Source organism: Trichechus manatus, unplaced genomic scaffold, assembly GCF_000243295.1.
Source record: "Trichechus manatus latirostris isolate Lorelei unplaced genomic scaffold, TriManLat1.0 scaffold00082, whole genome shotgun sequence".
Lineage (NCBI taxonomy): Eukaryota > Metazoa > Chordata > Mammalia > Sirenia > Trichechidae > Trichechus > Trichechus manatus.
The window spans coordinates 2,975,181-3,000,315 of record NW_004444018.1 but is presented as its reverse complement, the minus strand read 5'-3'; the positions used below and the strand labels follow the sequence as shown (position 1 = coordinate 3,000,315).

At 39.8% G+C, this 25,135-nt stretch overlaps 1 protein-coding gene across 1 annotated transcript in view; it reads right to left on the bottom strand.

Moving 5' to 3' along the window:
* The window catches only part of RASEF (RAS and EF-hand domain containing), a 110,110-nt gene that overhangs the window by 23,646 nt on the left and 61,329 nt on the right, over positions 1–25,135 (bottom strand). Inside the window, exons 6-15 of the mRNA XM_004381293.1 lie at positions 18,318–18,433; positions 15,664–15,732; positions 13,601–13,685; positions 12,226–12,314; positions 9,251–9,485; positions 8,476–8,595; positions 8,215–8,359; positions 6,642–6,723; positions 5,095–5,209; positions 452–571 (exon numbers count right to left, since the gene is read on the bottom strand). Of these exons, the coding sequence (XP_004381350.1) occupies positions 452–571; positions 5,095–5,209; positions 6,642–6,723; positions 8,215–8,359; positions 8,476–8,595; positions 9,251–9,485; positions 12,226–12,314; positions 13,601–13,685; positions 15,664–15,732; positions 18,318–18,433 (1,176 nt within the window). The remainder of the gene's footprint in view (positions 1–451; positions 572–5,094; positions 5,210–6,641; positions 6,724–8,214; positions 8,360–8,475; positions 8,596–9,250; positions 9,486–12,225; positions 12,315–13,600; positions 13,686–15,663; positions 15,733–18,317; positions 18,434–25,135) is intronic.

Genomic DNA, 25,135 nt, shown 5'->3' with positions numbered 1-25,135 from the left:
CCGGTACACCCAGGTGAGACACTGCACCATCTCTGCCCCTTGGCAGAGTAACCCTATGGCATTAAACCTTTCTTTTCAAAATAGGACACTCATTCATTTTTCTTTAATTGAATTCCATGACTATAGAAGGATTCCAGGAACTAGGGGAGAGTAAGGAGGAGGATGGTAATTCTGACTCCTCTTTGTCAATGATACACAATGGAGAAAAATGATCAAGTGATCGTTTTACCTTTATGAAGGGTCTAATCCATGGGGTAATTACTTACACTCATGAATGGGGTCAGGGTATTGGGAGTTCTGCCTGTGTAAGAAGGACAGAAGCCCCATCAAAAAGGACAGAGGCTTACTCAAAGGGTATCTTAAGAAAAGGTAGACAACAATGAAAGGCACTGACTCCAAAGCCAGTGAACTCCTAAGGTCTCTTCCAATTTGGACCCACCCTTCCTCTTACCATGGCCAGCTTTTCTCCGAGGTATCCTAAGACACATTTTTGTCCCTCTGCGGCAGCAGCATCACGAAGATCAGCCTTGTTTCCTACCAACATGATAGGAATACTCTCATGGATTGCATCCTACCACAGGAAAAGAAAAGAAATGTGTATACATCAGCCATTTGACTAATGATGATGAGATTAAGAAGAACAGCAGCAGCAGCTACTATCTTCCAAATGCATGTTGTGTCACAGGCTGTATATAAACATCTTTAACCTTAAAATATCCCTAAAAATAACTATAATTTTTCCCATTTGCAAATGAGAAAACTGAAATTCAGAGAGGGTAAACAGTCGTAAATGTCAGGGCTAGGGTCCAAACCTGGTTCCCCCTGATTCCATAACCCTTTCCAGTATAAAACGCTTCCTTCTTAGGTTAATGAGACCGACAAAAGGCGTTGGGATTAATGCTGTTGAGGGCAAAGGAAACACGTATCTTCTAATTTCTTATTTCTAGCACACAGAGCACTACGAGCCAATATAAACTCCAGGCACACCGTCACAGAATTATATTTGGCTACAGGGCTCACATCATCTTCCACAACTTTCGCTTCAGACAACAGTGATTACAAGGCAACTCCATTATCCCAGGTAAAAAGCACAGTAATTCTGCAAATATATTGGGACAAAAACGGGGTTTGAAAGTTCCATGCTCACTGCTACCTGGTTTACAACCAAAGAAAAATGGGAAGGTCTGAATGCTCAATGTTTCTTTTTACGGAATATCAACCACTGATCATTCAAAGAAATAACTTCTAAGGATGATGCTCCCAAATCAGCATATGCAAATCGTTTACACTTTCCCAGCACTCCTTTGTGAGATGTGAGGAGCAGATCTAAATTTGAGACCCTGCCCTTCCTACCACTGGTCCACCCACTAGCTGTGTCTCTTCACATTTCTGCCTCAATTTCCCTATCTGTAAAATGAAAGGGTTGACAAGGGCATATCCCTTATTAGCCTCATCAAGATATGACCCGAATAAAAGAAGATAACCTGACTAGCACAGAAAAACAGGCTTCCATTTCTAAATAAGAGAAGCAGCGCTCCTCACAAAGACATCTGGAAATTCTTTGTGGTATGTAAAAACATCAGGTGCTCATTCAGTAAGGTGCTATACGGGACTAGGAAATTGGTCTTAAAAATAATGAAATTACATTTGACCTGAGGTTGCTATGAGTTAGAATGGACTCAGTGGCAATGGGTTTGGTTCTGGTTCTCTTCAGACAATTTTCTTCTGACAGAGGGTGCCAAAACAAACCCAAACCAAACCAGCTGCCGTCGATTCTAACTTGTAGTGACTTCATGTGTTTCAGAACAGAACTGTGCTCCATAGGGTTGTCAGTGGCTGTGACTTTTCCAAAGCAGATCATCAGGCCTTTCTTCCACAGCACCTCTGGTTGAACTCGAATCACCAATCTTTCGGGTAGCAGCAGAGCGCTACCCAGGGACTCATGAAGGAGGGCACCAGAGGGTAGTAAAAGGCAAAGGGAGAAGAGAACGAAAGGTCTTCCCCAAAACTAGATAAGGACTTCCCCCTAAAAAGGTCCCGCCCATTAATGTGTTAATTATGTTGTTTGGTGATCTCAGGGTTAAAGGGGGCACCATTAGGAAACTATTAATCAAATATCCACTTAAGGAGGTTGAGGGTAGGAGAGGCTGAATGACCGGCACCTCCTTCAAGTCTTGACTTCAATGTCGCCTTCTCAGTGAGGCTCCACTGACTGCACTGATTAAATTTGTAGCCCACTCCCACATCGTAAGCCTACTTACTTTGTTCTCTCTCTCTCTTTTTCCTTATAACATTTATCACTTTCTATCATACTATTAATTTTCTTTATGCTTGTTGCTTGTTGTCTGTCTCCCTCTACCAGAATACAAGCTCTGTAAGCACTGGCTCTCTGTTCCATTAACAGATCCATCCCAAGCATCTAGAACAGTACATGCATGTAACAGGTACTCAGAAAATACTTCTGAATGTGTAAAAGTTGGGAAGAATTTCACATCTCAAGTCTCTCCATTCAGCCTTTACCCAAATATTCAATCAATAAGTTATTCATGACAGGTCAATAAATGGCCACAACAGCAGATATCCATAATTTTATTATAAGATGTTGTAACCGTCCGTCCTATGCCAATGATCACACCACTAATTCATATTCATTTGTATTGGGGTCATAAAAATGGCCCCTATAGAATTTCCTCAAAGAGGTGAGGCTAAGTCATGGGGATGGTTCACCGTGCCCATCATTTTTCTAAAAGGAAAGTCAAATATCAAGTGGTATCTAATTTTTCCCTCCATCACAATTCAAGCATTTTTCCTTTTCAGGCCCTATGACATGATACCAATAGCTGAAAAAGTGACTTACCACATGTAGGTGTTTAGCAAATTCTGGCGATGCAACTCTTCATACATGCTATGGCTGGTCACTTGAGGTCAACACTGCGGCTGACCTTGCCTGTGGTGCCGCTTTTTTTGAGCAACCAGACCCTAATCCAAAGACTTAAAATGAAGACTATGTCCCAAATGTTCAATAATAAAAAAAGCTTTGCCATAGGTTATTCTCTGGACTCACTGCTGTATCCCAGGGAGCTTCATTTGTTCGCTTGGGTAATGTGTCTCTTCTATGCAGTACTGCACACTGTAATTCCTTCCTTGACATCAGAGCTGCTTTTATTAATTTGCTGCTCACCTTGGAGCTATATAGAAGGAGCTACTGGTACTGAATCAGCAAGACCAATTCTAGCCCCAGTTCTACCCCTAACCAGTAAGTTACTATAAGCCAGTGTCATATACTCTCTACGCCGCAGGTTTCTCATAAAAACAAATGAGAACAACAATAAGTTTCTTACTTCTTTCACAGAGATGTGTTTATAATAATTTTAAGCCATGATACTTTAGTGGAACAAAATGCACATTTGTCATTTTCTACGTCTTATTGCCAATTTCAGTCAGTCATGTCTCACATCGCTTCTTTAGTTAGAAAGAGATTATTGATTCTGCTTTTTATGGGCTATGAAATAGGCCCGACGGCAAAATCCAGAGGCTAACCTGAGATCAAACACCAATCAGTTCTCTGTTTAGCCACTACTGTACTTTAATGCCTATTAAAAATGATAGATGGCATAGTCACTTAAAAAATTGTATTAGTCACTAGTTTTTTTTCAAGAGAGAGTGATGAACCATAGCTTGAAATTTAGTTTTATGTTGATTAATAACTGTTTGAAGCACACTAAATGTAGTTAAAATCATTTCCCACTTATAAAAAACCATTCATTAGGGTGGCTACTATCAAAAAAGGAAAATAACAAGTGATGGAAAAAATTTGGAGAAATTAGAACCCTCATCCATTGCTGGTGGGAATGTAAAATGGTGTAGCTGCTATGGAAAACAGTTTGGCAGTCCCTCAAAAAGTTAAACATCAAATTACCATATGACCTAGTAATTCCACTCCTCGGTGTATACCAAAAAGAACTGGAAATAGGGACTTGAACAGTTTTCATAGCAACATTATTTACAATAGCCAAAAGGTAGAAACAACCCAAATGTCCACCAACAGATGAGTGGATAAACAAAATGTGCTACAAACAGACAATGGAATATTATTCACCTATAGAAAAGAAATGAGTTCTGATACATGCTACAATGTCGATATACCTGGAAAATACATGCTAAAAAAATAAGCCATATACATAAAGGACAAATATTTGTACATATGAAGTATCTAGAATAGACAAATTCATAGAGACAGAAAATAGAATAGTGGTTACCAGGGGCTGGGGGAAGTAAGGAATAGGGAGTTACTGTTTAATGGGTTTCTGTTTGGGGTGATGAAAAAGTTCTGGAAATAGACAGTGGTGATAGTTACACATTGTGAATATAATTAATGCCACTGAATTATATACTTATAAATGGTTAAAACATTAACTTTTATGTTATGCATATTTTACCACAATAAAAAAATATTTCCAATGAAAATAAAAGATATGAAAGCTCCTCAGATGAAAGGCACCACTTCACATAAACACAGAAGAAAGCACTGATATTACCACACGTTTAAAATACCAATCACTATTTCAATGGTACGCTGGGATGCCTACAGATCCCAAGCCACAACCAGAGAAAGCCTGAGAACACAGCTCCTATAGAACTTGGGCCTCAGCACATGCTTACCACCAGGTGGCATTTCACCTTACTTCTACAGGCACAGAAGCCCCTATACACATCCAACTATGGAACCACATGGCTACCTATCCAACTGTGCCATTGCTTGTTTGTGAGAGCTACTTCTGTTTTAGATTACCTGTGTTTTCACCTGCTTCCAGTGGGGTTCTGATTTTATCAGTAAGAAAACCCGGAAGTTTTATTCTCAGAAGTTCCCTTTAGTAATGTCCTTGGCTTCACGAGATCTCACATAGCTACTGAGGAAGAGACCGAGACAGCCAGGTGCCATTGGAAACACTGCCTCTCACATCCAGGTCTTCCTGATAGCTTGGATCAATGGTTTCTAATCAAGTTTATCCAGATGAAGAAGAGTGATAACTTTTCAAAGATGGCCTATAACTTCCCTGTATAATTTTCTGTTTCTCTGTTTTGATTTCTTACCTCAATCATATCCACCCATTCTCGCACATTGAGAAAGCTTTTCTCACATGTAACATCATACAGCAGCAAAACACCATCTGCCCTTCTGAAGTAAGACTTGGCAATACTTCTGAATCTGGAAAAGTGAAAAGCACATAATAAGTAATTTTTCTAATTAGTCAATTTGGTGCTGCCTTGTTTTTATGTCTTTTACACTCACTTTTTTTCTCATCTTCTAAAATAAGTCCTAATTGAGAAAATATAACAGCAATATATTACTATGAAATAGCATCTCCAAGGCCTAGCATGGCCCAGTTGAAGTTAACAGGATGAGTTCTGGGCTACTGATATAGAAAAACCAACCATTTTCTCCACCACACAATCCCAAGAATGTCTAGAAATCCCAAAGCATAACCAGGACAAGGTTGAGAGCATAATTTCTAAAAATTTCAACCTTACCAACAAGGCACTGGAGCCCACGTGTGGGACACAGAGGAGGTTGGAAGGAGATGCACATTCTAGAAAAATTATTTTGGAGAGGTATGGGAGGTAGGAAGGAGTCCCTGCGTGGTGCAAACAGTTAAGCACTTGATTATTAGCCAAAAGGTTGGCAGTTCTATCCTATCCAGAGGTGCCTCGGAAGACAGACTTGGTGACCTGCTTCTGAAAGGTCATAGCCTTGAAAATCCTATGGAGCATGAGGTCGCCATGAGTTGGAATCAAGTTGACGGCAACAAACAACAACATGGTAGGTAGGGAGTATTAAGAGTGAGTGGAAGAAAAACTAGTATTTGTTGAACACAATCATGTACAAGAAACTTTATACACATGGCAGATAGGTGGGTTTCAGTAAGGGAAAGAGCATATCTCAACATATATGTCCCAACTTTAAAACCAAGCACAGCATTTTATAAGTACTTTCAAACAGGCCCATGTTAACCACAGATATTTTTCAAACGTTGAAACTCCCAGGATGTGGAGAATATAAACTCCATGGGGATGGCTATTTCTGTCTGTTTGTTCACAGCTGAATCTTAGCATTCTGAATGGTGCCTGGTACAGAGACCAACACCCAATATGTATTTGTAGAACTACTGAATGGATTATGTTCCCAAAGAGTTAGACAAGATTAAAACCTATGCTTAATGCTTCCGGTCATTGGACATGAATGCAAAATAAGGTACCCTCACGAGATGTGAGTCTGCTAATTAGTTTGTGCTTCTGACCTTGAACCAAGGGGAGCTGACAAGTCTCCTTCTTCCGTTGTTTATCGTTCCACTGCCAAGTGGATTCTCATACCATCACTGCATTCAGGAGTGTTGAGTCACCTAAATTCTCTAGTTTGGAAAGGACACTCATTTTTTTCCGACAAAACATCAGCTCAATGAAAGCTTGAAAGGTCTTTCCTCTCACCACAACTGATAAATAAATGAAGAAGGAAAGCCTGGGATGTGGAAAATGTCATGCATCCTTGAAATTTTAATAGGAACATAAAAAACATCAAACATCCTACAAGGCTTGTCTATGCAACCCTAAGCAGAGCCCGAAACATGATGAAGAGCACTTGCCTCTCCTGACCAGCTGTGTCCCAGAGCTGCAGGACGGTTCTTTCTCCGTCTACAATGAGAGTTTTCATTTGGAAATCAACTCCTGAAAACGAATACAAGAATGGAAAACAGGACATGAACCATCCCGCTGGTTTTTACTTTCAAACCCACTTTAGATGAGACAAAAGCCAATTACCCGAAGCTCAGTGAGGTAGAGAGGGATGAACACTGCCTTCAAGGAGAGTGACCTTCATAGACTAATTATATGTCAGACCACACATGTGAGCAGGTGCACCATTTGCAGGCTGGCTGACATGGGTGAGATATCATCTATGGACAAAGGGAAAATCTATGTTCCACATGCCCAGCTAACTGGTTGTGTGTGCGTGAGTATATGCATGCGTGTATGTATACGTAGAGCAACATGTAGATGTAGAGTAGCTGGGTGGTGCAAACAGTTAACTTGCTCAGCTGCTAACCAAAAAATTGGTAGTTCAAGTCACCCCAGATGAACCTTGAAAGAAAGGTCTGGAAAGAAACTTCTGAAAAATCAGCAACAGAAAGCCCTATGGTGCATAATTAACTATACTTTGACATACATGGGGTCACCATGAATTGGAATTGACTTGATGGCAACTGGTATATGCATATGTGTCTACGTATATGCATGTGTATGTATACGTGCGTGTATATGTATGTGTATGTATACGTGCATGTATATGTATATGCATATATGACATGCTCTCTAACAACTAAACCAAATTTAAGCAAATGTTTGGCTGCATTATCTTGAAGGGTATATCAGAAAACCATAAATTTACAAAGAAGAGGGTAATCAATGTGTTCTAACATCTCTGGTTATCAGAATAGGAACTCTTTAGATGAAAAAGAAAAATAAATGAAAATTTGCATATCTTCAACTCATTTCACTGATTGTTATGCAAACTGGATACTGCAAACCAGGACATTACTTCTTTCCTTGTTTGAGAAGTATTACTCTTGTATTCCGTTGTGAAGGAGGGCAGGGGAGCATACAGCTGGCTATGATTTTGACTATAACGACACACTGGTTACCATATCTGTCACTCGATCAACAGCAAATGATACTTTATCAGAAAGGCTTTTCCTGACCTGACCACCGTGTGTACAACTACCTCACCCCAAGCCTCATTTTTTTTGTTTGTTGATTTCTGTATATTTCTCTTCATTGGTAAGTTCTTGGAGGCTGGGCTATTGTCTGTTTTGTTTCTTAGTGCCTCTAACAGTATCCGGCTCATAGGAAGAACTCAGAAAATACTTGCTGAATAAACAAATCTATCCTCTCAGGCTCTAAATGTGGTCCGGTTGATGTAACTGGCTAAGTGGGTACTTCTGTCCTTTGTCAGTCTTCCTTACCTAAAGTTGGGCTTTAGCCAAAACAGAGGCCCATTCTATAGATAAGCATATATATACATACATGTGTACATACATATATGTATACATACACATATACACACAGAGACAGAAAGAGATAGCTAAGTAGGTCTGTGTACGTAAATAAGAGGAAACTAAATACAAGTCATTTTCTCATTATCAATTGAAATACAAACCATACCCAGGGTGGCACTTATATTTCCCCGAAATTCGTTCTTGCAAAGTCTCATGAGGAAACTAGATTTCCCCACTGCAGCGTCCCCCGCAAGCACAATCTTGTAAGCCTTCTGCGAACTAGATTTATGGTTGTCATCTGCCATGTCTGTCTAGGGAAAAAAGTCACAGTGGGTGATAAAGGTAGTGCCAGTCTTCTGCCTAATAAGTAACATGGCAGAGAAAATTAACAGAATTCGTGAATAAAGGTGCCTCAGAAACTACCTACCTGTTGTAAAAGTGCTGAAATCGGCTTTCTTGAAGTTACAAAGCTGCCTTCACTCACAGACCCTTGAGGCTTCCAGTCTAAGGGGGAACCATCCATCTCTTCATCTCTTATCTCGGGAATCTATTAAAAAAAAAAATCAACAGTTGAAAACCAAAATATCTCATTACACATACATCAAAACCAAAACCACCAAACCTGCTGCCATCAAGTCAGTTCTGACTCATGGTGACCCCACGTGTTGCAGAGCAGAACTGCTCCGAGGGTTTTCACGGCTGTTTGGTTTGGGACCACATACATCATGAATTAAAAAGAAGCAAAACCACACAGCTGAATCTACAGTCGACACTGTTACGGAACAGAGTTGTTATAAATGACAATCTATGAGAGTTTCTCCTTAACAGTGTAGAAAAGAGCATTCCACTGATTATTTTTCATCTTTATAACATTTAAAATGGATTACCATAACAGGTAAAAGTCAGATAAGCAAACAAACAAATAAAAAACCTCAAACCTGTTGCCCTCGAGTTGATTCCAACTCATAGTGACCCTACAGGACAGAGTAGAACTGCCCGAGAGGATTTCCAAGGATGTAATCTTACGGAAGCAGACTGCGACATCTTTTTCCCACAGAGCAGCTGGTGGGTTTGAATCGCCAACCTTTCGGTTAGCAGCTGAGTGCTTAACCACTGCACACCAGGGCTCCTCAAAAGTCAGATAGGGTGGTAACATTTAATCAAAGATGAGACCTAGGAGAGCAATGATTTCTGGGGCTTACGTCCGTATCTGAAGCATCACCCCCAAAGCTCTCCTGCACACACTGTGACCTCTGAAAGCCCCTCTGGTGCTTGAATTCCACTTCAGAGTCGTACTCGTTGGAATCTCTCAGGGTAGACAAGCCGCTGTCGAAGCAGCTCTCCGGCAGGCTGTCAACTTCGTAATTCATCCTCTGCATAGGGTCACAGAGGGCCAGAGAGTCACAGTCCTCATCCACGTAGGAAGAGCGGGACGACCTGGAAATAAAGGGGGAAGGCTGCTTGACTTGAGGGCTCACATGCTGAGAAATGCATGGTAAGACAGCAGTGAAATCAAGACCTACATTCTCACTTTAACCAAGAGTCCCAATGTATTCCATGATTAATCAACAGGGGAAATAAAACGTTCAAAGCATTATCAGTCCATTCTATGCAACAATCAATCAACATAAAGACACTCAAATCAAACATTAAATAAGCAACACTATCTTTAATTACCTTTTTGATTTCCTGATACAAAAAGAATTAGATGTTAAAGCAATCTCGAGTTACATTTATAAAGACGCAAGTAGAATAAATGAACTCTTTTACTCTAATATGGTCCAGCCATTAGCAAATAGTGTGTTTATTTCTGGATAACGCCTTTACCTAAAAGAGATTCTGAAACACAGATGGAAGGAACAACTATGACATGAGACTCAAAACCCTCCTATGTGAGGAATACTTTCAATGGCTTCTCTCTTCCAACACCTGAAGAGCTGACACATGAAGAAAAAGAAGAATACATTGTCTCAGGTTACACAAGACAAAATATGGGCCAAGTGACAAACTTTTCTGGGAGTCAAGTTCCTCATGAACATGAAAACTGGAAGGCATCTAAAATATACGACACTGGAATGGTTTGATGTATGAGATGACTTTTCTGCCACGAGTGCGTTGACACAGTGTCTGGAAAGATTCCTGTAAGGAAATGTTACATAGGGTGGTGCCTTAGATAAAGGCTAGAACCCCTGACTTTCGTAGATCTTTCCATTTATGAAACTCTAAGATTTTACAAATGAGGGAGAAATTAACATCAAACAAAACACTAAAAGAAATGCGTATTTTCCTCACTATTTACTTTTGTGCTTCCATTTGATTTTCGTTATACTCTAAGCATATACTGAAATGACAATGGTTAGGACTTACTGAGCACCTAGAAATCATCCTTGGCACTCTGCATACATGATCTCTTTGGAAAGGGAGAGTGGGCAGTGTACAGTCTCCAGACTGTCCAGATATGAAAAGTAATAAGAAATGGATATGTTTAGAACCAAAAGGATGATCTCAATGTAAATAAGGAGAAGCCATGAAAATCCGAGAAATCAAAAATGTTTTTGTGCCACTAGCAAATGTTTAAAACTATTTGAAAAGGAGATTTAACCACTTATACTTAATATGTTGCTCAACTATAAAGTCATGATCCTAGGGTAGGAAGTTTCATACCATAACTAAATCCAGCTAGCTGTGTGTGTGTGTGTGTGTGTGTGTGTGTGTGTTTGTGTGTGTGTGTGTGTGTGTGTGTGCGCGCACGTATTTTTTTGTTGGTGTTGTTTCAACACTTATGAAATTCTTCTTCTATAACTCATTTCAGGCCAATCTGCAAGGAACATAAGGAAACCATTCTTGCTACAATGTAGTCCAAACTACTTCAGCTCCATGTTGTCAGTACTGGTTAGAACTTTTTTTTTTTTTAACCTACTTATATTTTTTTAATAAGGAGCGAAAAGAAATGAAATCCATGCCTTAAGAAAATTTTCATTACGATTAAATACGTAAAAATGTAAAACAAGTTATATTTTTTATTAGCGTTCTTACAAAAAACACAAAACCAAAATAAATTTACCACTTACAGTAATCAAACAAAGCCACAAAAGATACAAAATTAAACACACAACATGCTTTTATTAAGTTTTTAGATTAGCATTAAAAAGATAAACAAAATGTTTAACTTTTGTTATCAAACTAACGACCCTCCCAGAAAGGATCATCAGTCCAGGCCACAGACTTTGACATACCCCCAAATTAACTTTTTAACTAGCAACACTATACATACATGTATATCCACACACTTATACGATGTAATTTTTAAGTTTTTATTACTAAGTCTCAAGTAATAATAGTGCCAATATTTCACTTCATTCGTTTGTGAACAGAGTTAAATGCTCACTTTCTGGTCAGCTTCAGGCACTCCTTTAATATAGTAGCTTATAAACATCTACCAGTGGTATTTCTGTTTTGAAAGTTTTCTTTTCCTCCAACATAGCTTACATCACATTATGCTAAGCTATTAAACACTTACAGATCATGCTAGATAGTCTCAACCCCATATACCACAATAATTATTTAACCATATTGTTCTACATGAATACATCTCCTCCCTCTCCCCCAACATCTGTGATTCCACAGAGTCCCTGGGTGGCACAAATGGTTAACCACTTGCCTACTAACTGAAAAGCTGGCAGTTCAAATTCACCCAGAGACACTGCAGAAGAAAGTCCTGGTAATTTACTTCTGCAAGATCATAGCCTCTGAAAACCCTATAAAGCACAGTTCTACTCTGACACACATGGAGTCACCATGAGGTGGAATCGACTCGATGACAACTGGTTTGATTTTGAAGTTTTTTGGTTTTTTTTTTTTCAGTGATTTCACTAGTTTCCCTGAAACACCTCTTATTGAGTCTGTTTCTAAGAAATGATTAGAGATGAGGTAAGGGTGAGCATAATAAAACCAAGTCATGACAACATCTTAAGGAAATAACTTTGCCCTCTCTAGAACATTTCTACTTTTGATATTTACATTTCGTGCCTCAGAATTTTAAAGTAAGATAACACAGAATGGAAAGAAATTGGTGCCCAAACTACATACTATTATTTTGCCTCATCTCTAAGAAAATTTACTTTCCTTTCATATTGGATCCAGAATTCAAACAAAAAAATAGTGGGTATTAACATACCTGTCATAGCCCAGAGGTTGAAGAGAATGGCCATTAAATTTGGGACTGCTTCTAGAAATTGTATTCCCTGGAGAGATATTATTTATGCGCTGTAATATACAAATAATCTTGTTATTCCATGTAACATTTTCCCAATATTATTTTAACTGCAGCACACTCCTTAACTTCTTCAAACATAACTAAAAGCTTAGTATCCCACATGAGCGAAAGTGAGCATGAAAATCAAGGAGAAAGTTGCAACGAGATAACTAAACGTAAGTATTCTCTCTTTATTGTATTTGAAGTCCAAGCCTGCTGCACATGACATAAAGGAGGACTCTTGTTCCCCAGATTTGCCAGGACTCTGCAACACCAACTTCCTGGGATTTGTCTCTTCTCCCACCATAATTTGTCTTAGTGACTGGCTCTTTCATATTCAGATTTATAGCTCTGGAACCCCTGCTTGTAGCTGATACCCTAAGATGGGCAAAGACGCTTTGGCTTTAAGGGAAATGCACTGTGGGGAGGGCCTTCAAAATTTCAAATGGGAGTTTAGCTTGTTTCTGTAGGAGGGTTTGAAATCCAAGTCCAACTCTGATAATCTAACTAAGATAAGGCATACTTGATGTGCCAAAACACTCTGTCCTTCTCTTGTTTGGAACAATATTTTATTTTTGCCTCCATAGGACTTCCCACCTTTTCTTATATTACACCCACCCCTCATTTATCAATATGGTTAAGTTTCAAAGACTAGGTTGTTATGTGAAAATCGGCCTTATCAGTGTTATGCAAAAATGGAGGATGACCACATCAGACCACAAAATGGAGGGTGACTACATCATTACATAACTGCAAAATTACATCACTATATAACTGCCAAACCACTGAGCATCATGGTCCAGACAAACTGATACATAACCTTAACCACTGCAGCCAGCATTACTCTTGCCTCACACCTCGGCATTTGTTACTGTCAGATGTACATCATTAATGCACAAAATAGTCAGACAGCAGATTTTTTACTATTGTAAATGCAAAATGTTGGATAACGAGGTAGTTGATAAGTGATAAGTAGGTGCATTGCTATCTATGCACATCTTAACTCCCTAGGACATTATAACCTCTTGCAGGGCAAACCATCACATCCTTCATGTCTCTCTAGTTTCCTTGAACATCTAACAAAAGAGTTGGTTAACATCTAGGCATTTCTGCAGAAGGGTAGTGGATTTTTTTTTAATTTGGAAAAAATGTTCCTCCTCTTATTATATGGAAATAGCTTCTCCTTATTTAAGGATCCATATGAAGTTCTCCTCTAAGAAAATATATGATTTTCATCATCTACAAAATACTCTACCACTAGAAAGAATAAAATCTATAATAAAATTTTATTGCATACCAAAGATCTGTTGAACTTGCTGTAACTGTTTTCTAGGGCACTTCTTAGGCCATCATTACTGTCGTGCAGTTTCCGGTTAGCTGTTCTACAGAATAAAAAATAAGTACACAAATAAATGAGTGAATGATAGATAGACAGACAGACAAATGGATCAGAATATGGAGTTACTACCTTTTGTAGCATTCTATGCCTTCCCTTTGAACCTCATACACTGAGATAATTTACTACTAGAAGTACAACATGTTAATCAATACATCCTCTCTTTAAAGGTGTCAGGATATTTTATAAATGAATTAGTTATATGGTGGAACTAACTCTTCCCTCATGTGCTGTGGTACTTGAACAGGTTTCATGCAGGTCTCTGTGTCCTAAATGTCTGACCTGGGCACTGGCACCACGTGCTGCTCTCTGACACACCAGCAGACACACGAACACACTGGACTATATCAGGCCTCTTTCTTCTGGCTACTCCTGCACTCTACTCATGGCCTGGTGCTGTCCTACCAGGCACCATCATTTACCAGTAAATGGCTCAGATGTTGACCTCAGACCTCTGGGTTCAAATCCCAGCTCAGATACTCGTTTTCCGTGTGACTTAGGCAAGTCTTAAAAAAAAAAAAACAACAATCAGTTGCTACAGAGTTGATTCTGACTCATGGTGACCTTTTGTGTGTCAAAGTAGAACTGCGCTGATATTTTTACATGGCTGATATTCTGCAAGTAGATTGCCAGGCTTTTCTTCTGAGGCACCTCTGGGTGAACTCAATCCTCCAGCCTTTCAGTTAGCAGCTGAGTACGTTAACTGCACCTCTGAAAATCGGCTCCCTTTTCTATAAAACTAGGAAAACAACAGAGCTCCTCTCTAATGTCTACCTGTCCTTCAGCTCTAGGCTCAATCATCACTTCCTCTGGGAACATTCTCCTGACCTTCCTGGTTAGAACGAGAATTTTTCCTTTGCCTTACCTCTCTCATTTGGCATTTTACATTCATTTCTATAATTGTTGACCGTTTTTGTCTTCTTCCCCTAGACTAAACCTGTAAGGATATTTTCTTCTCCTACTTGCCCCTCTTTCCTCAGCTCCTGGCATACCTGACCCATAAAAGGTTCTGAGGGAAAATCTGTTGACTGAATGAATAAATGAATCAATATGACTAATGTAAGAATGAACTCTATAACTGCCAGATGTGAGACTTACAAGGCATTCAAAACTGGTGAAGATAATCTGTTCAGCTAACCTTACTTCATCTGGGGAAGTATACACTCATACTTGGCAGGAGAAAAGACTGCATGAGTCCAGATGACAAGAGGGGGTGGGAGATGGAGGTATTGTGGGAAAGGCCCTCAAAGGATGGAATTACTGCCACTCAGCTGTGAAGGAGATGACAAAACAGTTGTCACTGAATCAATTCTGACTCATGGCGACGCCATGTGTGTCACCGTAGAACTGGGCTCCATAGTGTTTTCAATGGTTGACTTTTCAGAAGTAGATTGTCAGGCCTTTCTTCTGAGGTGCCTTTGGATGGACTCGAACCTCCAACCTTTTGGTTAGCAGCCAAGTATGTTAACTGCAACACCAGTGTCTTCAAAGGTGACACTGCAGGTATAATATTTCTAGTTGGGGGGAAAACTAACAAAAATATACATTTACCCAAGCACAATAAATTGAGAACGAATGGATTCATACACACAGCCCTGTGACATACACTAAGAAGAGAAGCCTGTCTAGTTCACTGTGCAGAGGTGCAGAGAATTCTGATGAGGTCAGGGCTCTGATTCTTCACAGAGGTGCAATGAAGACACACTGCCCACGTCACTGGACAAGTGAGGACCTTTAGAGACTTACACTCTCTTCCCTGGATTCCAATCATTTATTTAGGATTAGAAGCATCAAAAAGCTAGGTGGATGTGCTGGATGCAGCATGATGAGAAGAGACATATACTGAACTGCCAACTTGATCTTTAGAAAACAGCAAATGGTGTTATACATGGCACGCATTCTATTAGTTTTTTTTTTAAAGAAGTAAAATGTAAACGTAATGAGCATTTTATATGCAAACTTACTGGAGTATTTCAATTTGCCTTTCAAGACTACTTCGATCTTCGGTGTACTCGCGGATTATTTCCAGATCCCTGTAAAATTATGTTTTATGTTTAAATGAAAATTAGGTGTTCAGTCCTGCCTCATCTATACCTACCTTCCCAGACCCTTTTCCACCTTTTTCAAAGACATGTGCCCTTGACTGCAGTTGTCTATTTCACCCTCGCCCTGCTCTGCTCCTCTGGGGTGTCGGCAGCCTCACCAAGGTACTGTGGTGCAGTCTGGCAGAACATTCTCTGCTTCCAGGACCCTACACACAGCCACACCCGGTGCTCCCTTGGGCAAGGTTCTGCCCCACCTCTGACACCTGTGATGTGATGCTCTTCCTTGTCGACCACCATCTCAGGACCCCCAGCTCTTCCATCTCCTCCCCCACCGACCCGAACCCCTAGACCTTCTCCTAAGTCGCCGATCCCCAGGTGCTCACAGTAACCAGTCTCTTCAATCTAATACACTCTCTCACTCCGACCCTTCTCTGCTAATTCCAAGCTTTATATAATCCCAACCCTCTATGTTCTCCTTCCTTGTGATTCCCTCACCTTTCCCCATCTTGCCCTATTCCTGCTCTCATTCCCCTCCTCCTCCCTAAACTGCAAAGGAATCCACAGAATCAGGCTTTCTGGCCTCAGTATACACTCATACTCTGCAATGCCCCTGCCGCTTTATTACTCAAGTCCTGGCTTCCTCCTCAAAATGTCTGCTGAGAACAGTTTCCACTCTCCGCCAGCCTCGATGCCACCTGAACCCCATTGCTAAGCACACAAACTTCTTACTTGGCTTCCAAAAACTCTTAGGATACCAGGTTCTGTCCAGAACCACCTGTCCACACTCACTCTTTTAATGGTACATGCTGGAAGAGTCGTCTATCGCTCGGCCTTCCAACCCTCACCTGGACTGCCCAATCAGAGCCTTGGGCCTGGAACATCCCCTGATAATGGAGGCTGGGTACTAAGCCTTCCTCTGACATAGTTTCTTCCTCTTCTTCCTTATTAGGGAAACTCCTTCCCTGTTCTGGGTACATAGTAAACCTTCTTTGTACTGCTTACTGCTTAAGTGTGTGTGTCATATGGCACCCTGCACTATTTTAGTCCCTGCTGGGGGTGGGGAGGAAGTAGTCCTTTGCCTGCAGCATGGAACGGGGGTGTGTTCAGACCGCCAGCCCAGCATCAGCTGTGAGGTGAGACCTGCTGGTCATGGGGGACCGACACCCACATATAGAACTGATCGTTACTGTCTCTTCTCTATGTGAGCAAAGTGTTATTCTAACCAGTGCCTGTGTGAGTCATGCCTTTTTTGGTGACCTCAGACCTTGGCTCAACAATAAAGCTAAGTTTCACAACTGAGTGTAGGAATTCAAGTTTCTTAGCCAAAAATCTGGGCTCTTACATCGTAGCTTTTAACTTTTTTTTTTTTTCCTTTTCCTCATTTTTGCTTTTCTATTCAAAACATCTCTATTTTCTGTTCCGCAAACTAGTCTCATCCTTTTCCATGTTCTTGCCCTTGCTGTGGTTACTGCTCCACCTGGAATGTCTCTTAGACTCTCTTTTTCCCATGTTCAGTACAAGGATAATGCAAGTCCCTAGCTCAGAGAATGCTGTGTGAATTAAATGCATTAATACGAGTAAAGTGTTAAGGACAGTGCCTGGCAGGTGGAAGTGCTACCTGTCGTAGCTGCTTATGTTGTGATTGCCACTGTTGCCTCTTCTCACCTTTCCGTACCCAAACCTATTTCTGCACCCACCTCAGCTCAAGCGTTATCTCTTTTATAGAGTTCTTCATCTCTACTGAGCTAAAAGAACATTTTTCTCTATGATCACATGCCAATTAACCCAACCTGGAGCACTGCCAGTGGTAATTTAACCCTTATGCTACTTAACTCCGGGATAATTTTACTTTTTTTTCCAACTGAACTTGAAATTCTCAAAAAGCAGAGACCAGATCTTTTCTGTTTTACATACTCTACACTCATAACTCATCTAGCTCGGGGATCTGCAAACAGTAAGCACTTAATACATTGTCACTGCTTTCCATGATAGGATCTTAAGTCTGATTAAAGTTTGCAAACAAACAATAAACAAGATATTTTGCCAAATGTGTATGTACATATACACACATACACAGATAAACGCATATATATATATATATATCTTATATTTGCACATCCCTATATAAATATCCATGAATATATACCTTAACTACATTCATACCTCTGTGTGTATGTATCAGGTCTTATGTTATTAACACCATACTATAAAACTAAAACATGGGAAACTAAAATCATTTGTCTCAGAGGTGTACTTTTTCCTTTCTTATGTTGTATGGCCAGGATTCCTACCTTCAAACCACTATAATTAGCACCGACTCTTAACATGTCAGGTATACTCTTCTGTCCCCAGCTAATTCAAACATTTATTAAGCCAAGCATGGTGCTAAGCATCCAATAATTTCTTTAAAAAACATTCTGAACACAAAAAACACTAGGAAATCTAACAGTGAAAGTAAAATCTTTAGGAAGTAAAGAACATACTGGCAAAGTTAATAAATCACCCTTTATTATCATTTGCATAGATGATCACCTGTAAATAATGATTCCACTCAAAAAATCAAAGTTACACACCTTTCAGAATTCAGACTCTGATCAGCATAATCACTTTTCAAAGCATCTAATTCACTCTGGAGAAAGGCTATGCTTGTCTGTGCTTCTAAAAGGTCTTTCTTTACTTTCTGATTTTCCTAGAGAAAAGGAAAAATGTGGTCATTAGGCTCAGAACTTCTTCCATCTGGAGAAACGAAGTAAAGTGTAGAGTAACCTTCCTATACCTCCCTCCTCAACAACTCTTTAAATCTTGGTGTCCCAAGAATAAATTATGAATTCAGTGTAATTTGACATTATCATAAATTATTAAAGCGTTAAAGATCTAAATTCTCAAATCTGTTCACTTTTTTAATACTTGATATTTGAATACAGTAGTCAAGAGTTTATCATATTGGCAAAATAATTCAGACCAAACATTTGAACACCTGTTTAACTTAATGATAGCTATAAAACTATTGATAAACATACACCAAGTAGAATGACTATGTGTTACGATGAGTCCTATCATCAAACATTGTTAAGTTTTGCACTAAAAACAAACCACAGCGATGAGGACATTTTTATATTTTTCTAAAAAAAACTAATTGGAGACTTCTGGTTCAAAATGGTGGACTGAGCACTTGAGTCTGCCTTTTTTCCCTCCAGAGATCCATTAACATGAAATATCAAAAGAAACGAAACAATAACAGTTAAAAGAATAGGAGACCACCAGCAATAAAGGGAGTTCAATGTTGAACATTTTTGGAAAGTGGAAACTGAGTGGAAATGTGATGACAAAGGGAAGAGAGTGCGGGAGAGAGCCAGAAGAGGTGGCTGAAGGCTCTGCTGTGGAGCAAAGAAGGAGGCAACTGGCCAAGCAGAATTCCAGATTGAGGGAATGTGAACGGACTGATAATGAGATTAAAAGTGTTCTGTATATTAAGGCATGTCCACAAGCCCTTCGCCTCTCTTACCCCAACAAAGAATTACAGACAGACAGAGTCAACTGCAAAGGCAACAAGACAGAGCTCCTCTTTGTAAGAACAACTGAATGAGAACATTAAGCAAAGCTCGAGCTTCTCTGTAAATAACAGTGCCCCACTCATTCTGGTATTCCTGGGTGGCGCAAATGGTTAAGCGTTGGTCTATTAACTGAAAGGCTGGTGGTTTGAATACACCTACAGGCATCACAAAAGAAAGGTCTGGCAACCTACTTCCAAAAGATTTCAGCCATTGAAAACCCTACGGAGTGCAGTTCTACTCTGACACACGAGTCCGCCATGAGTCACACTTGGCTTGACAGCAAATAGTTTGTTTTTTTTACTCATTCTAGTGATTAGGTCCCACAGTCTAACAGACATCTTCATATACTGAGCTCCTAGGAAGACACTCTCAAAGAGAGGAGGCCTAAAATAAACACCATCTATTTACTAGCAGCACAGGAATCCTACACTAGCTACCTAAAATGTTCAAGCGAATCCTTCAATTTAAAATATGAACAGGTCACCAAGAATTGCCAGGTATATAGAAAAAAATTAAAAGCAGCTAGAATGGTCAAAATAAGTAAATCCCAGAGGAGTGCTAGAAAAGCTTATTTAGCTAGATAAACTTTCAATAAATTGTGAGGGGAACATACCTATATTCAAGTATGCAAGACAGAAAATTTATCTCCCACATTTCCTTTCTAAATAAGTTCTTTAAGGATGTATTATCACAAAATAAGGATTAAAATGCAAGAAGAAGGAAATTGTAATATGCAAAATGTGCAATTAAATCAAGAATCCCATGGAAACAAAGTCCAGGATGACATATGGGTAGCAAGTTTAAAAAACAATCATTCCTAGAAGAACTGAAACTTAGTGCATGTCAAAACTAGTATCTTCAAGGAGAAAACAGAAATAAATCCTATGCATTGGAAAGAATAAGTAAGAAGTTGTATTACTGATATTATGAAGACCGTGGAGTTTCTTTTTACAAGACACCAACACCTCAGTCAGAAAATCCAAGAAAAACAAGTAACTCTACAAGAGAATCATGATCTAAACAGAAAGCCAACCAAGATGTGGCAAAATTTGGAAGTGACCATGAAGCTGGGAAGCTTCTCGTTTGGGTGGCAGGAAGATGATGACTGAAGAGAAGGAAATGCCATCCAAGCTCTCTTCTTGGCTCTGCAGTGAAAGTATTTAGAGTCATAATAAAAGAAATGTTCTTTAATAGTTTTCATCTTTTAGAGTCAACCTAAAGGCAATACCCACAAGGATTTTGGGTTATGGATCAAAACAGAACAGTATCTGACTTGCTTGCTTTGGAGGGATCACTTGCTAGAGGAGAACATCATATTTGGTGAAGCAGAGGACCAGCGAGGACAAAGGGGACTCCTGATGAAATGAATTGGTACAGTAGCCACAATGATAGGCTCAATATGCCATTGATTGTGAAGGTAATGTAGAATTGGGTAATGTTTTGTTCCATCATACGTAAGGTCATGAGTCAGAGTTGACTCAGCGTTAGCTATCTATATATCTATGTGAAGGCAAAATGAAGAAAACATAACAATGATAACAGAACAGATCTAGATGTTATCAATTTTGGCAATAAAAAAGTAAAAATGTGATTGACAGAAGATGGGAAAGGAACAGAAAAACAACAGTTGGAGGAAGGCAGGGCAATTACATCCTCATCTTACAAAGCCAGGGATACAGACCAGAGTTGATGTTACAAGAATGCAGAGTTAACTATGTTGCATAAAGTTTAAGGGCACCTAATGTTGTTGTTGTGCTGTAAGGTGCCCTCGAGTTGGTTCCGACTCATAGCGACCCTATGTAAAACAGAACGAAACATCGCCCCATCCTGTGCCATCCTCACAATTGTTGTCATGCTTGAGCCCATTGTTGCAGCCACTGGGTCTTCCTCTCTTTCACTGACACTCTACTTTAAGAAGCATGATGTCCTTTGCAGGTGGCTGATCCCTCCTAATAACATGTCCAAAGTATGTGAGATGGAGTCTCGCTATCCTTGCTTCTAAGGAGCGTTCTGGTTGTACTTTTTCCAAGACAGATTCGCTTGTTCTTTTGGCAGTCTATGGTATATTCAATAGTCTTCGCCAACACCATAATTCAAAGGCGTCAATTCTTCTTTGGTCTTCCTTATTCATTGTCCAGCTTTCACGCGAATATGAGGTGATTGAAAACACCACGGCTTGGGTCAGGCGTATCTTAGTCCTTAAAGTAACATCTTTGCTTTTTAACACTTTAAAGAGGTCTTTTGCATCAGATTTGCACAATGTAATGCATCGTTTGATTTTTTTTTTCATTATTGTACTTTAGATGAAGGTTTACAGAACAACTAGCTTCTCATTAAACAATTAGTATACATATTGTTTTGTGACATTGGTTACCAACCCCATGACATGTCAACTGATTTTTTTACTGCTGATTCCATGGTTGTTGATTGTGGATCCAAGTAAAACGAAATCCTTGACAACTTCCATCTTTTATCCATTTATCATGATGTTGCTTATTGGTCCAGTTGTGAGGATTTTTGTTTTCTTTATGTTGAGGTATAATCCATACTGAAGGTTGTGGTCTTTGATCTTCATCAGTGTTTCGAGTCTTCTTCACTTTCAGCAAGCAAAGGTGTGTCATCTGCATGTCGCAGGTTGTTAATGAGTCTTCCTCCAATCCTGATGCCCCAGTCTTCTTCATATAGTCCAGCTTCTTGGATTATTTGCTCAGGATGCAGATGGAATAAGTATGGTGAAAGGATACAACTCTGATGTACACCTTTCCTGACTTTAAACCATGCAGTATCCCCTTGTTCTGTTCAAACGACTGCCTCTTGATCCATGTACATGCTCCTCATAGCACAATTAAGTGTTCTAGAATTCCCATTCTTCACAACGTTATTCAGAATTTGTTAGGATCCACACAGTCGAATGCCTTTGCATAGTCAATAAAACACAGGTAAACATCTTTCTGGTATTCTCTGCTTTTAGCAAATATCCATCTAACATCAGCAATGATATCCCTCTTTACACATCGTCTTCTGAATCCATCTTGAATTTCTGGCAGTCCCTGTTGATGTACTGCTGCAGCCGCTTTTGAATGATCTTCAGCAAAATTTTACTTGTGTGTGATATTAATGATATTTGATAATTTCTGCATTTGGATGGATCACCTTTCTTTGGAATAGGTATACATATAGGTCTCTTTCAGTTGGCTGACCAGGTAGCTATCTTCCAAATTTCTTGGCACAGACAAGTGAGTACTTCTAGAATTGCATCCGTTTGTTGAAACATCTCATTCTTATTCTGTCAATTCTGGGAGCCTTGTTTTTCACCAATGCCTTCAGTGCAGCTTGCCCTCTTCCCACATGTCTGTCAGTCTGTTGTACTGTGTGGGCTTGCATGTTGCTGTGATGCTGAAGCTATGCCACCGGTATTCAAATACCAGCAGGGTCACCCATGTCGGACAGGTTTCAGATGAACTTCCAGACTAAGACAGACTAAGACAAAAGACCTGGCAGACTACTTTTGAAAAGAATTAGCCACTGAAAACCTTATGAATAGCAGTGGAACACTGTCTGATATAGTACTGGAAGATGAGCCCCTCAGGTTGGAAGGCACTCAAAAGACAACTGAGGAAAAGCTGCCTCTTCAAGGTAGTTGACCTTAATGATGTGGATGGAGTCAAGCTTTCAGGACTTTCATTTGCCGATGTGGTACAACTCAAAATGAGAAGAAACAGCTGCAAACATCCATTAGTAATCAGAACGTGGAATGTACAACGTATGAATCTAGGAAAATTGGAAATCGTCAAAAATGAAACATATAAACATTGATATCCTAGGCATTAGTGAGCTGAAATGGACTGGTATTGGCCATACTGGATTGGACAATCATATAGTCTGCTATGCTGGGAATGACAACTGGAAGAGGAATGGTGTTGCATTCATCATCAAAAAGACCATTTCCGGATCTGTCCTGAAGTATAACGCTGTCAGTGATAGGATAATATCCATATGCCTACAAGGAAGACTAGTTAATATGACTATTATTCAAATTTATGCACCAACTACTAAGGCCAAAGAAGAAGAAACTGAAGATTTTTACCAACTTCTGCAGTCTGAAATTGATGGAACATACAATTAGGATGCATTGAAAATTACTGGTGACTGGAATAGGAAAGTTGGAAACAAAGAATGGTCAATAGTTGGAAAATATGGCGTTGATGACAGAAATGACGCCGGAGATCACATGATAGGATTTTCCAAGACCAATGACTTCTTCATTGCAAATACCTTTTTTCAACAACATAAACAGCAACTATATGTGTGGACCTTGCCAGATGGAATACACAGGAATCAAATCGACTCCATCTGTGGAAAGAGACAACGGAAAAGCTCAATATCATCAGTCAGGACAAGGCCGGGGCTGACTGCAGAAGAGACCATCAGTTGCTCATATGCAAGTTCAAGCTGATGATGAAGAAAATTAGAACAAGTCCACGAGTGCTAACGTATGACTCTGAGTATATCCCACCTGAATTCAGAGATCATCTCAAGAATAGATTTGAGCATTGAACCCTAATGACCAAAGACCGGACGAATCGTGGAATGACATGAAGTTCATCATACGTGAAGAAGGCAAGAGATCATTAAAAAGACAGGAAAGAAAGGAAAGACCAAAATGGATGTCAGAAGAGACTCTGAAACTTCCTCCTGGATGTAGAGTAGCTAAAGCGAATGGAAGAAATGATGAAGTTAAAAAGCTGAACAGAAGATTTCGAAGGGTGGCTTGAGAAGACACAGTAAAGTATTATAATGAAATGTGCAAAGACCTGGAGTTAGAAAACCAAAAGGAAGAACATGCTTAGCACTTCTAAAGCTGAAAGAACTGAAGAAAAAATTCAACTTGCAATACTGAAGGATTCTATGGGGAAAGCATTAAATGATGCAGAAAGCATCAAAAGAAGATGGAAGGAATACGCACAGTCACAATACCAAAAAGAATTGGTTGACGTTCGTCCATTTCAGAAGATAGCATACGATCAAGTACTGACGGTACTGAAGGAAGAGGTTCAAGGGCATCCAATAGGGAAAGTGAAATTAGTTACATATACATCAAAAATTGAGAGATGGAGATAGCAAGATAAATGTTTACCCGTCATAAGAGGAAGTCAAGAGATAATATTTGTCACACATTGAATTGTACCCTCCCACCCCCTCTCCCCCCCCAGAAAAGGAAACCCTGGTGTCATAGTGGTTAAGAGTTTGACTGCTAACCAAAAGGTCGGCAATTTGAAACCACCAGCTGCCCCTTGGAAACCCTATGCAGCAGTTCTACTCTGTCCTGTTGGGTAACTATGTATCGAAATCGACTTGATGGCAATAGGTTTGGTTTTTGGTCCCCTCCCCCCAAAAAACAAAAACATATATTGAAATCCTAACCCCTGTACCTGTGAATGTGACCTTGTTGGGAAATAGATTCTTTCTTTGAAGTGTTATCAGTTAACCTGAGGTCATATTTGAGTAGGGTGGGTCCTAATCCCATACCCAAAGCAAAACCAAGCTCTTTGCCCTTGAGTTGATTCTGACTGTCTTACAAAAGGGGAAAACAGACACAGAGACAACAGGGGAAGGGAAGTGCCCTGTGAAGAAGCATCTACAAACAGCAAAGGAACACCAACATTGCTGGCAGCCACTAAAAGCTAGAAAACCAAAACCCTTTGCCGTCGAGTTGATTCTAACTCATAGCGACCCTACAGCACAGAGTAGAACTGCCCCATAGGGTTTCCAAGGAGTGGCTGGTGGATTCAAACTGCTGAACTTTTGGTTAGCAGCTGAGTTCTTAACCACTGCGC